This window comes from Pavona decussata, unplaced genomic scaffold (assembly GCF_977016875.1).
Source record: "Pavona decussata unplaced genomic scaffold, jaPavDecu1.1 SCAFFOLD_130, whole genome shotgun sequence".
Classification (NCBI taxonomy): Eukaryota; Metazoa; Cnidaria; class Anthozoa; order Scleractinia; family Agariciidae; genus Pavona; species Pavona decussata.
The window spans coordinates 3,547,573-3,561,726 of record NW_028145544.1 but is presented as its reverse complement, the minus strand read 5'-3'; the positions used below and the strand labels follow the sequence as shown (position 1 = coordinate 3,561,726).

Genomic DNA, 14,154 nt, shown 5'->3' with positions numbered 1-14,154 from the left:
ATTTAAGTAGGTAAGTTTGAGGGAGCTTCTCGTCTTTTCGAACCGCGCATAATAAAAAACGGTCGATGCCGCGAGATATCAACATTGTACTAAAATAAAACCGTATACGTTCGCATAAGTTCTGGCATTTCTTGAATGTCATGTGACATTCACGAAGCGGCGCAGCAAAATTCCCCATGTGTTTAACATGGACAGCCTTTTTGTTTCTTTCTGAAACGTGACCGAAACACTGGCCGGTCAGTTTTATTTTTATGCCAGCAATTTATAAGACTTCCCCGCCGTATCCCGCCGGTGTTGTGTACTCGCTTCTAATTGGTTCAAAAACAATTGGCTTGACAGCGCTTACGTTATCGCTCGCACATGCGCTGAACCGTGAAACTCTCCATTTAATAACCAACAAAAAAGCACTGAACAAAATACACCAACGAGCAAGCGACAACAAAACACAACGGCTTAAAACAACATGACAAAACCACACACAGCGTGACAAACACAGTACTCCCAAGCCGGTGTCAAAGATCTTTTCATCATAGTTAATAGCCTAATTTCGATATATTGAAATTGGGCTATTGAGGGACCGGTTATGAAACCTTGCCATGTTAACAATGCCGGGCGCTGCAATTTATGTTGGAAGGGCCGCGACCGTGCACAATCCTTTCTTTTAACTTTCATACTACAGTTGAATATCTTACTATTGGTGATTTGCTCCAACACATTTCAAAATCTATTGTGGTTTGTGCACGGTCAACGCCAAAAATGCTTACAAAATATACAACACTAAAATGAAGTAGTTTGACGGGCTACATACGGGCTTAACCATTGCCTTTTATTAACTATGTTTTAATTTCTTCATTTTAGCAATAGCAGAGGTTTATAAGAACGAAGGCAATGATGAATACGGGAAGAGGAATTTCCGTAACGCCGTCAACTTTTACACGGAAGGAATTAAAGTGAACTTCAATGATAAAGAACTGAAAGCCAAACTGTATTGCAACAGGGCGGCAGCTCACTTCCGTTTAGGTGAGATGTTTTATTTCAATTTATTTATTTATTCAGCATTTATTTAGTCACTGTATTAGCACAACTGAGTTGTGAAAATGAATTGGACCGTGCCTGGATTTGTTTCCAGACGCTCTTTCGCTCGTTCTCGAAAACATTTTTCGCGCCGATTTTAGCCGGTTTTACTACGTTTTGCACCAACTAGCTTTCCTCGCGCCTCAGAGAACGCAGAGGTCTGGTCAGCTGCTTCAGCCTGAGCGTAAATAAATTTATTTATCTATTTATAATTTTTAGGGAATTATCGGAATTCACTAAGTGATGCGAAAGTTGCCACCGAATTACAACCATCTTATGTCAAAGCAATCATTAGAGGTAAGATGTCTTAAAATTCTAGACAAAAGAAAAAGCAAGTAACGAGTTAAAAGCAAAAATGTACCGCCACGATCATTTCTACCATACAATCTTTAAGTGACGGCCAATGTTTTGCCATATTAACTTAATATATAGATCATGACTCTTTTACACCAGGTAGGCCAACGAGCCGCGAATTTATACAATATCCATCCGTTTTCTAGAACTGGTTTTCTGTATCAGTGTGTATTACACGATGTGTTATTGCAAAAGATGCTACCTTGTATGTTATATGTTTCAACTGAAAAAAACAGTGTATTGCTGCTCATCGCCAGTCAATGATTAAACAGAAACATGTTATTTTCTTTGAACCTCCCAACTTTTATCACACGTCGTGCAGATGTCTGACATTGCGCATTGCATAAACCCCAAGACTATAATTAACTTATTCGATTGTATGAAGTGTTCGCATCGCCTCTGTGTCCATATTAAGCGGGTTTCATCATTTAAAAAAAAATTATCCTCTTATTGTGAAGACTAAGCGGCTGTTCATAAAGTGATGTTAAAGGTTGCATTCGATTGACCGTACTCCAGAATAAGAATAAGCGAAATATCTGTTAGATTTCTTTTTTAAGTAAATTTGAGAAGACATTTCTGCAAACTTTCGCTGACACATGATAATTTAAGAGCCATTTTGTATTTTAGCAACTCCAGAAACCTCTTGAGGAATTTATTGGAATTATTGTATGTATTCCTCTTCCGGAATAGGGTCAATCAAACGCACCCTAGCTGTATTGCAAAATGGCGATCCTTTTTCATTTTCCTCTACTGTAATTATCAGGATACATGTGCGCAAACATAGAAACTAAATTTTGAAGAAAACTTACTTGACTTAAAAATAAATCAAGTTATCATATATGTTTTTTAGGAGCAAGTGCTTGTGTGGAGCTGAATCTGTTTGAAGAAGCAATCACGTGGTGTGATCAAGGATTAGCAGTATCCTTTGGTTCTTTCGTGTAATGTTTAGAACACGAGCACCAGTGTATTATCTGGTTTTAGACCCGATAAAATACGTGCTGCGAGTTTTTGAACGGCTTCAAAAACATTCCTGGAAAAGCGTGTGTCAGGAGAGTTCATAACAATTATGCTTTTGTGAAAGTTGAGGAGTCGCATACTAAAAAATTATTAAACATTGCCTACTAATAAGGAGGAGGTTTTATCGGGTTTTAAAACCACTTCACGTGATGTTTTATGGACGAGTTTGATTGGTCAATGGGCTTATGAATTATTACTGATTTTTTTGAGTGCAGCATAAACATTCCTGGATGTAATAAGTTTGTTTTCATAATGAAAGGCAGTACTGAATTACTTGTATGTCCCCACACAAAACGTGCCTTGCCCCCCCCCCCCCCCCCCCCTCCCCCTGCAAAAAATAAATAAATAAACAAATAAATAAATAAATAAATAAAAAATGACATAATTAGCATTCCTACGTTTTTATACTGCCACAGTATAAAACATAGGATGCTCTGCAGCTCTCTTCCTCCCCAAGCAGTGACTGATCAACACAATTTGACAAGTGGAAGAAAGTTTTAGTATATATGTATACGCCTTATCATTCTTATCTGCTTGCAGTAGTTGAAAAGAAAACAAGAGAACCACTTTAATGTACACCATTTTACTGGTCCTACTTTTACCGCAAAAAACCGTTTCAAAGACCATGTCAGGTAACAATCGAGTATCGTTGTACTCGAGAACCCTGAGGTTCAAAGAAATTTTCCGCCAGCTTCGCTGTAATGCTACAAACATAGGTGCCTTTCATTCTGTCCGGGCGCTGAGGGCCGATTCGCACTAGAGATCTGGGAGACCCTCAAACGTTCAAGTTTTCCGATTAATTTTGGGAAGAGCAGCCGATCAGGTACAACTAAAAATGGTGATTATAACGTCTCATCGAATTTACCTGCTTTCTCTACAACGTAACAACCTTAACTTTGAAAAGATTGACAAAGAAAATGCGACGCTGTTGGAACTCAGAAGCAGGTCTTAAAAGGTATTGTTATTTCCTTTATTTTAATGAGTAGTTTCTTAGAAATAGATTTTGTGATAAAAATACACGCTAAAAGGTGACGACGTTTCGACCTCTCCGAGGCCATGCATTTTTAAGTGCGAGTAAAAAATGAAAGCCATCGCATTAATATATTACAAACATTTTAAAATCGGTAAGCATGTCATGAACGCTAAAATGTGATAAAACATGTCAATGATAAGTATTTAGAAAGTTTAAAAAGGACATGAAACAATGAAGTAATAATGAGGCTTGCCTAGAACTGGTCTAAACAAACAATTTAGCGCAAATAGAATCGCATTGTTTGTTTAGTCCTGGTTTCGGTTCTTTGATAAAAAGCATTTCAAAAATAAGAAAATAAAGTTTGTTTTGACAATTTCTTAAAATTTTAAAACTTCACGCAATGTCATTTGGGGCCATTTTGTGCTGCTCCTTCAGGTGGTTTCCGATTGCCGATCCCTTATACCCCTTAATTCGCTGGTGAAGGTGTCGGCACGTGTAGCCGATCGACGTAGCCTGCATCGCACAGGCCACACTGAAAATGATACACAGCGCATTGTTGATTTACAAGGGGTGGCTTGTCTTCCCTCACTTTTATTTCATCCTTGATCTTCCGACTCGTGTACAAAGGGCTGATATCCACGTTGATCTTCCGACTGAGGTCACCAAGTTGTCTGCGCACTGCGTTTGCAGATTTCTGATTTATTAAAAGGCAGCACTATTCTGATTGGGGCTTCTTGCTTTTCTGGTACTTGCTGTTGGGTACGTGAATCCTCAGATACTTTTACATGAATAAAGAGAATTGGCGGATGGTAGAGATCACAAGTTTGTCTGGGTAGCGCCGTCGGGTAAAGATCTCTTTGAGGCGTTCACATTCCTGATGATAAAGCTTCCACGTAGATGAGAGCTTAAATGCACGATTGAGCATGGTATTCAGCAATGACCGTTTATATCTACTGTTCACTTGGCTGTGGTAATGTAACAGTAGCCCAGTGTGCGTTGGTTTCCTGTAAACCTTCGTGTCTAACCGGCATCCATTCCTGATTATATCCATTCTCAAGCTCCATTGTAAAATCGATAGAAGGATGACTGTTGTTCAAATCAGGCATTACGCTAAGCGTATCATCTACATAGCGTTTGTAAAAGGCAGGCATCTTGTTTTCGGTTTCTAACTGTTTCTCGATGTTACACGTGAATGCGTTAACCATAAGAGGTCCCAGTGGCGAACCCATAGCAACACCATCCAGCTGTTCGTATAGGTTTCGTATAGGAGCTGATATTCGGTTACAAATCCAAACAGGTCTTCTCAGCTTTTAAGCGTTTTAAAAAAGGCGTTCTAAAGGTATTGTAATTTATTTAATTTAAGGCATAGAGGTTTCCCGTTTTAAAGCAAATAAGTGTTAGCAGTAAATTACTCTTGGTAGGCCCTGTTTGTTAGGATAGAAAACAGTTTCATTATTTATAATTTCCAACAGAATAAATGTCAGTTAAAAAGGTTAAGCGCACGAGCGATCCGGACTAGACCTTATACTCTTAACCCTATTCAGGCTGCGTGCTGCAGCGTCAAGCTGGCGTTGAATACGTATAACTTCCCAAATAAAAAAAGCAAACTCCATCAAACTTGGTGAATTTTCCTAAAATTTATTTGGTAACAACTTTATACAATAACTGTTTGTTCACGTGGCTTGCTGTTGTCATAGAAGCAAGATCTCGTCTGCCCAATTTTTCTCATGTCATAACTTTTACAATTTTACATCATTTGGTTCTTATTTATTGCTTTTAATAAGTTTTAAACCAATTTGGAGGATTTTCTGCGGTTTCGGAGATATCGGGAAATACAGGTGGCAGATCTAAAATGGAGTCTGTGAAGAACAAATGATTCAATTTTTATGTGATATAACGTCACCAGTCCACTTTGTGGAGCTCAAAGGAAGGCGTTTTGGACATGTTATATACCATCCGAGTTTCACTGCTGAAGCCTTAATGGCTTTAAAATTACGAAAGGGGGAGGGAACACAAAGTGACCCCTCAGGTTCAGTTCGAGAACCTGTTTGCCTTCGTACAGTGAACCAGAGCAGTGTTGGGTTAAGAAAAATAGTTCGACCCCTCGATTCAATGTCATCTAGACCGTGGATTTACTGGAGGATCCAGAAATTTTTGATGGAGGGGGGGGGGGGGGGGGGTCCAAACTTTGATTCAAAAACAATGTTGGAATTCTTTTGCGGCAAATTACTTATCCCCCAGACCTCCGAGTTCCCGTCCCTCTTCCCTCGCTCGCGTATCCACGTTATAATCAATTTAACACCAGTTTCATAGCCCCTTGCCGTGTACATGAATTCTTCTAGTAAAGGATGCACCCTTGGAACATCCTCCTCTTGTGCATGGTAATAAAGGTTGTACAGATGTCGTCAATATCAACGTTAAGGTCATGATGCAAGTGCATGAGCGCAAGTCCCGTCAACCGCTCCTCAGACATCCTGTTTCTGAGATGTGACTTGATTCTTCGCAAGCCGGAGAATGAACGCTCAGTTTTGGCAGAACTAACAAGGAGTGTACACCCAATTATAAGCAAAACTCGTATGTTCAGATATTTGTCCTCGTCAGCATGTTTTGCACACTCGATAAGATTACCCAGTAGTGGTAAATTTGGTGTGCACTATTTTCAAAAGTTTTGCCATTCCTTTAACTCAAAAAGAAGTGTGGACGGTGTTGGTAAGTCGTGTTGCCATTCTACCAAATTACGAAGGCTGTCATACTTCATCAAGGCAGACAAACCAATGCAAGGCAAAGATTTCGGCTCCAGCCTTGCTGTGTTCACTAAATCTTGAATTCATTTCTTCTAACAAATGATCTATGGTATGGCAACATTAACACGATAATGCGATTCCTGGTTTGTATTGTTTTTAAGTGCGTGCCTCCCAGTCAGTGATTCTTGGCGCTGAGACTCTAGCACCAATCTTGTCAGCCAGTCTAGAGGAGTCTTTAAACCATTCATGGCATTCCTCTTCTGTTTGACCTCACCCTGTTAACTGCTTTAATAGTGTCGTCAATCATAGAATAAACTTGGAAGGCATCCTGTTCTTTCTGTTGAAGCTTGGCTGCAATGGGTTTGAGTGTTTCTAGGCTACTCATTATAATTACAGTCGAACCAGGTCAAGCGTACCCCCCTAGACCCTATTAATGGATCGATTATTTGAAAATTGAACCTATTAGTCGTTTCAAAGAATGCATTTATTTATTCATTGTTAACGCGGATCAATGATCAAATTAAAATTTGCAGAACATAGATCCGCGCAAAAGCAATAGCCTGTAAAATTCAAACTACAGTACATTTGAAATAGCTCGTTCGTTCAAACTGTTCCTGCATGTTGTTGACACATTCATATAATTCGTTATGCAAATTTGGTCATGGCAAGAGCACAAAGTCAAGCGCTTGCAAATGAGTCGGGCTGAAAAATTCCAATTTATCTTTCATGTATAGCATTACCTACCTTGTAGCATGAAAAAGTTTGGTATATATTATTATTTCACCAGACTGTCCATTATACGTCGACGAATAGCGCAACACATGTGCTGCCATTGTCGAAGGTCAACTGAAATGAACATCTTCCATTGTGAGTTCGCATACTTTTCGCCAAATTAATTTGCATATACCTCAAAAAGAGAACCGTTTATTATAATAAAACGCCGGCTTCCAGTCCTTTTTCATTTTTGTTTTTGAATAACTAACGGAAAAAACGCAAGTGTACAAACGTAAAATGTTCATTTAGTGATCATAAGTGAGTTTAAATTTACGCGACAGGACCCACCGTGCCTGGTTTAAAATGGCGAATTTTCTTTCTGACAGTAGGCGTTGATTGCTGTAAATCACGAGAAATCTGCTTTTTGGAAAATCCACTGTTATATAAATCAAGAATTGCCGCTCTGAATATATTGAGAGGAGTTTTTCCCGCGGGCTTTCTGGTTTTCTGGTTTCATGCATTATTTGTACCCTGGTTCGTATAATCCAATCAGAAATCTAATTTTGATTTGAATACTTGAAACGACTAACGGGTTCAATTTTCAAATAATAGATTCATTAATAGAATCTAGGGGGGTACGCTTGACCTGGTTCGACTGTAAAAAGGTAAAAATGAATCCGAAGGTCTTCAGGCCTGGTGCCTTGATTGTAGTCTCCCTGCCCCATGTGAATGATATGAAGGAATATAGTGCTTTCCGAGCAGACGCGAGCAGACCACCAGAGGGTACACCCCCCCCCCCCCCCTCCTCAAAAAAAAAAAATCCATATTTGAATATTCTTGGAATTTAGTTTAATGGCAAAATGATTTTAAAAAACCAAGCAATTGAATAGTGATACGCTCTGCTGTCGATGCAAGAATTTAAGTGTTAAACAAGTCGTAAAACCCTCCCATGGATCCGCCGACACTGGAACTGTGCCGCACGGCGGGTTCTAGCTGCAATCTACCGGGTGCCAAATTATTAAACATCTACATGAAATCCCGTTGCTCTTCTCGTTTAATAGTGAACTTTGATTGTGATTTATTTAGGTTTTTCATCCAGCCGATAGAGTTTGTGTCTTCAACTAGCTGCAATATATCTCGTAATGCTCAGTGCCAAAGTATTCAACCTCACTAAATTCCATTGTTATTTCCTTGCATGACATCGATGAGCCATTCCCCTATGCATTTTACTTTAACAAAAATTAGAAACGTTACATGACGTCTTACATTGGGAATTACGAAAAATACGATACACATCACGTCAAGAAGGTGCGACAAAGAATCAATCTGTTGGAAGCAAATAGTTAGTAGAAAAGCCGTATGTAAACCTTAGTAATTATTACCACTCTCTTGGTGATTTCCAGATCGCTTTCAAGTACCACCAGCAAGCTCGTAGTATCACCAAAGAATTTGAAAGCAAAGCTTCGGAAGGAACGTCATACATGAACCGTGGTATTGATTGCTATCGCCTCGGTGAATTCGAGAAGGCTATCGAGTTTTATCAGCAAGCTCTTATAATCAGTAAAGAATTGGGGAACAAAGATTTAGAAGGTAGGGTTTATGGAAACCTCGGTAATGCTTACGACTCTCTTGGTGATTTCAAGAAAGCTATCAAGTGCCATCAGCAAGCTCTTAGTATCATGAAAGAAGTTGGGAACAAACATTCAGAAGGAAGCGTAAATATGAACCTCGGTAATGTTTACCACTCTCTTGGTGATTTCAAGACAGCTATCAAGTTCCATCAGCAAGCTCTTAGTATCATGAAAGAAGTTGGTAACAAAGATTCAGAAGCAGACGTATATATGAACCTCGGTAATGCTTATTACTCTCTTAGTGATTTCAAGACAGCTATCGAGTTTTATCAACAAGCTCTTATAATCAGTAAAGAATTGGGGAACAAAGATTTAGAAGGTAGGGTTTATGGAAACCTCGGTAATGCTTACGACTCTCTTGGTGATTTCAAGGCAGCTATCAAGTTCCATCTGCAAGCTCTTAGTATCATGAAAGAAGTTGGGAACAAAGATTCAGAAGGACTCGTATATATGAACCTCGGTAATGCTTACCGCTCTCTTAGTGATTTCAAGACAGCTATCAAGTTCCTTCAGCAGGCTCTTAGTATCATGAAAGAAGTTGGGAACAAAGAGTCAGAAGGAAGAGTATATACGAACCTTGGTTTAGCTTACCACTCTCTTGGTGATTTCAAGACAGCTATCAAGTTCCATCAGCAAGCTCTTAGTATCATGAAAGAATTTGGGAACAAAGATTCAGAAGGAAGCGTATATACGAACCTTGGTGTAGCTTACCAGTCTCTTGGTGATCTCAAGACAGCTATCAAGTTCCATCAGCAAGCTCTTAGTATCATGAAAGAAGTTGGGAACAAAGATTCAGAAGGACGCGTATATACGAACCTCGGTAATGCTTACCACTATTTTGGTGATTTCAAGACAGCTATCAAGTTCCATCAGCAAGCTCTTAGTATCATGAAAGAAGTTGGGAACAAAGATTCAGAAGGAAGCGTATATACGAACCTCGGTAATGCTTACTACTCTCTTGGTGATTTCAGGACAGCTATTAAGTTCCTTCAGCAAGCTCTGAGTATCATGAAAGAAGTTGAGAACAAAGCTTCAGAGGGAACCGTATATACGGACCTCGGTTATGCTTACCACTCTCTTGGTGATTTCAAGACAGCTATCAAATTCCATCAGCAAGCTCTTAGTATCAAAAAAGAAGTTGGGAGCAAAACTTCAGAAGGAACTGCATACGGTGCACTTGCTAATGATTACTTCTCTGAAGGGGATTATGAGAAAGCTACTAAGTGTTATCAGGGAGCTCTTAATATCGCCAAAGAAGGTGGGATGAAGCTCTCTGAGGGAGTTCTACATATGAATCTTGGTTCTGTTTATTTCTCTCTTGGTAACCTTAAGGGATGTTTGGAGCTCTATGAGCAAGGTCTTAGGATCGTTAAAGAAGTTGGTAGCAAAGATTCAGAAGGAAGTGCTTATAAGAACATTGGAACTGTTTATTTCCAGCGTAGAGATTTCAAGACAGCTATCGAGTACCATCGGAAAGCTCTAAGTATCGCTAAAGAAACTGGAAACAAAATGCTCGAAGCAACGGCATATGAGTGTCTTGGTAATGATCATCACTTTCTCTACGATGTTTGTACAGCTGAGGATTTTTATAAATGTAGTGTACGATTATTTGATGAACTTAGGGGTCTTCTTCAATCGAATGACAGATGGAAAATCGACTTCCGGAACAAACATAAGGCTACCTACAACATGTTATGGCTTGTTCAGTTACAACAGAACAAGACAATGGAGGCGCTTTTTACAGCTGAGCGTGGACGTGCACAGGCTATGATGGATCTTATGGAATCACAGTACGGCGTAAAATCAGTTCATCCAGTGTCTGCTGAGAAGACGAGTATAATCTCTTCCATTCCAATCCATCTTCCATCGCAAACGATATTTTTTGCTGAAATCCCCAGTTTACTTAACTTCTGGGTGTTGCAAAAAGGAAATCTTTGCCATTGCGAGGGAAAGGAAATCAGTGATAGTTTGGAGTCTCTGACTCACAAAACATACAAACAGATTGGAGTCTTTAAAAAAGTCATGTGTGAGAATCGCTCCTTGGATGGGCCAGCAGATGAAGAATCTGAAGAGGTTCCTTATCGAAATCGCGATGAAAAATCAAAGGCATCTACAGAAGGCGAAGGCGATGCTTTAAAGGCGTTGTCCGATGTGGTCCTGGGACCGATTTCACATCTGCTACAAAGCGATGAAGTTATCATTGTTCCTGATGGTTCACTATTTTTGGTTCCCTATGCTGCACTTCTGGACCAACATTCTAGGTACTTGTCTGAAACGCTCACAATTCGACTGGTTCCTACACTGACAAGTTTGAAGCTTATGACAGAGTGCCCTGAGAGGTACCACAGTACGTCTGGTGCACTGCTTGTTGGTGATCCATGGGTGGAAGGCATCCGTTACAGAGGAAGTAGAATCCTGCAGCTTCCGGCTGCCAAAGAGGAGGTGGAAATGATCGGTGCTATTCTGAACATCAAACCTCTGACTGGAAAAGAGGCAACAAAAGCTAAAGTGTTGAGCAGGCTAAACTCAGTGGCCTTGGTACACATTGCAGCCCATGGCCGTGCGGAAACTGGTGAAATTTTCTTGTCTCCTAATCCAAAGGTGGCCAAGAAAGACCTCAAACAGGAAGATTTCTTTTTGACTATGGCTGATGTGTTAAATGCCAAACTGCGAGCAAGATTGGTTGTCCTAAGCTGCTGCCATAGCGGCCGAGGGAAGATTAAGGCCGAGGGTGTGGTGGGTCTTGCGCGTGCTTTTTTGGGTGCCGGTGCTCGTTCTGTCCTTGCATCACTCTGGGCCATTGATGACGAAGCTACTCTGCAATTTATGAGATACTTCTACGAGCATTTGGCGGAAGGACAACGTGCTAGTAAGGCTCTCCACCAGACCATGAAACAAATGCGGGAATCTGGCAACTTCAGTGACATTAAATACTGGGCTCCGTTTGTGCTGATCGGTGATGACGTAACATTGAGTTTTGGTCACTTGAGGTAAGTCACCGTTTGATATTTATTAATTTAAAGGATTTGAAAACCTCTCAACCCTATCAGTTTAGGTCTCCAAACTCGAGACGTAAAGCTGAGCGGCTTTCATTCGCGTAATGGGTACAACTTTAAGTTTCGTCTGCGAATTCTAAAGTTTTATAGCCTGGTGACTGGCCTTATATCATTTATGAATATTTGCTTTTATCAACCAAGTAAATAAGGTAATTTTGTCACGGTAAAAAGATTCGAGTGCTGACATTTCGAGCGAAGGGCTAACACTCGAAACGTCAGCACTCATATCTCACTTTATGGTGGCCAAATTACGTCTTCAGCTCTGTTAATAAAACCAAATATTTGTCCCCACTCCCGAGTGACGATCCCTTTACCAGGGCAGTGGTAGGCCCAGGCCGTGAGCGGAACACGAAAGCCACTGCGTTACATTGTCCTTGCAAGTGGTGGCCACAAGTGACGTTTTTAACTACATCTCCATAAACTCGTTGTGGGAGCTGTTGGCTGAGGATTGCAAAATCATCTTCGGCAATGCGTATGGAGAAGTAGATCCGTATAACAGGGCCACTTGTGGCAGGTGTGTGTGTCGTGAAAAGAAAAAAGCAGCTCTCCGTGGCTGCCACCTTGGTATTATTCAGTGCTGTGAGCATTCGTAAGATTCTGACAATACCCAGAAATCGAAATCGAATTCGAAGCCGGTGTAGTGTCCTTGTTGCTGTCTAAAGGTTACCTTCATTAAAAGGTGTTTTTTTGTTGATGCTGTTATTGTTGTTGTTGTGAACGGATGGTCATACATGTGTTATTTTCTTTCTTGTGTCAGTAATGTTTCAGATCACGGAGAAAGAACTTTCGACGATGGTAAGTTGCAGTAATGTGAACTTTTCTTCCGTTATCTGTCATACAAGAGAATAAAACAGTGTTGATTACTGCAGTCCGAGTCACCATCATAAAAGGATTCAGTCAAACCTGTAGGACCAACCTTTATAAACGGCAACTTTACAACAATTGAAAAATCAATCCCCCCCCCCTTCCCCCGCCTACACCGTCCTCCATACACACAAACAACCACGAAAAGTTGAACCGTGAAAACTTTGGGTGCTGATGATTTGAAAATCTCTCTAGTTTTTACCTCTGATAAGCGACCACTTAATACATGGTCTGATCTCAGCATGGGGGAAATATAATAACGAGCCGAGTTGTTTAATTCCAATCATGATGACAGTGAATTTTTCTCTCACACTAGAACGTTTTGTTTTTGTTCACAAGAGTATGTTTGTTCTCCACTGTGCAACTCAGATTTGTGGAAACCCTTTAGTATGCACTGGAGTGTGGGGGTCGGCTTTATGCAAACAGGGCCCTGAACAGAACACGTCCCAAAAACAACCTGGGAGTGTTCAACTGAATTTGGATTTTCATTAAGGTTATATCCCCCGGGAGTTGGAGGGGGGGTACTGAGTGGAGTTTTGAATAGCTTTAGATGGAAGTGTTCCACTGGGACTTAATTTGAAACCTTTATCCTATACCAAACCATGTTCTAGATCAGACACAAAACATCCCCCCCCCCCCCCCCATCCTAAACTTGAGTCTTAATTTTTATTCCCCCGACCTTTTTTCAAACCAAATTTTTCTCATTGACATCCTATTCTACAACAAAACTCTCCGACTTTTATACCCTTTCCCAGACCTAACTGCTTCAACAATACCCTCGGCAGCAGCATATACCTATATAGCATAAAAGTTATGGGAGTAGTTGCAGTGGTACTTGGTAATTTGGGTTTGTTGAATACTGTGATTACCATGTCAACATTTAATCATACGATGTCTGTTAAGTTCCAGAACAGCCAGGCAAAACACTCTGATAATCCAAAGGATACTGCAGGAAACATTCCTAGCGTTGGATGATAATGTTGATGAAAGATGACAAAGATCCGCAGTTATTGCATTGCAAAACGTAATATTTTGTTACCCGGCCAACAAGTCTAGTTATAGAGTTGTTGTGTAATACCGCTACATGTTGTAATCAAATGCTGATATATTTTAAAACATTTTATACAATTTTATACTATATATTCAATAATCTTAGAAACATTGTAAATAGTATCTTTCTCATCTTTTTCAGTATTTTCATTTATCATTTTCATTACTTTTTCCTTTTATTGTTATTATTACTATTTTATTTTGTGACTATTCCTGTAAAGTAGCTGGTTAGCTAAGTGTTTAGTCACGTTAATAAACTTACTTACTTACTTACTGATTTTACTTACATTTTTTGACCATGTTCAGTATTTTCAGAGATAATAGATTACAGACGGCAAGGCTGCTCCTTACAGCAGAAAAAAAAGGACGAAAACAAAGAATTTGGATGTATGAACGGAAAAATATTTGTACAAAAATCACCTGAGATTTCAGTTTGAAAAACAAACCATGTAAATGTCTGCTAATGGCCCTTGTATGCTTTCTACTTAATGACTATGAATCAAAAGAAAAATGCAAAAAAAAAAAAAAAGATTACAATCTCATAAGTAAAACTAACATAAGGCAATATTTCTGGAGCTATGTTTTCATAAATCCAGGTATACATAAATATGAATATATGAGACATATTTAACTGCGGGTGAAAGATTGAATAAAAGCAAGACCCTTGTAGTTACTAA

At 39.7% G+C, this 14,154-nt stretch overlaps 2 protein-coding genes across 2 annotated transcripts in view; both read left to right on the top strand.

The window, feature by feature from the left end:
• LOC146468736 (uncharacterized) overlaps positions 1 to 14,154 on the top strand; it is a 78,206-nt gene that overhangs the window by 5,681 nt on the left and 58,371 nt on the right. The window lies entirely within an intron of this gene.
• LOC146468741 (uncharacterized) lies at positions 8,958 to 13,499 on the top strand. Its single transcript, XM_085124199.1, has 4 exons — positions 8,958 to 9,058; positions 9,479 to 11,497; positions 12,321 to 12,358; positions 13,331 to 13,499. Exons 1-4 carry the CDS (start codon positions 8,958 to 8,960, stop codon positions 13,357 to 13,359), a joined length of 2,187 nt encoding a protein of 728 aa, XP_084980325.1. The 3' UTR covers positions 13,360 to 13,499.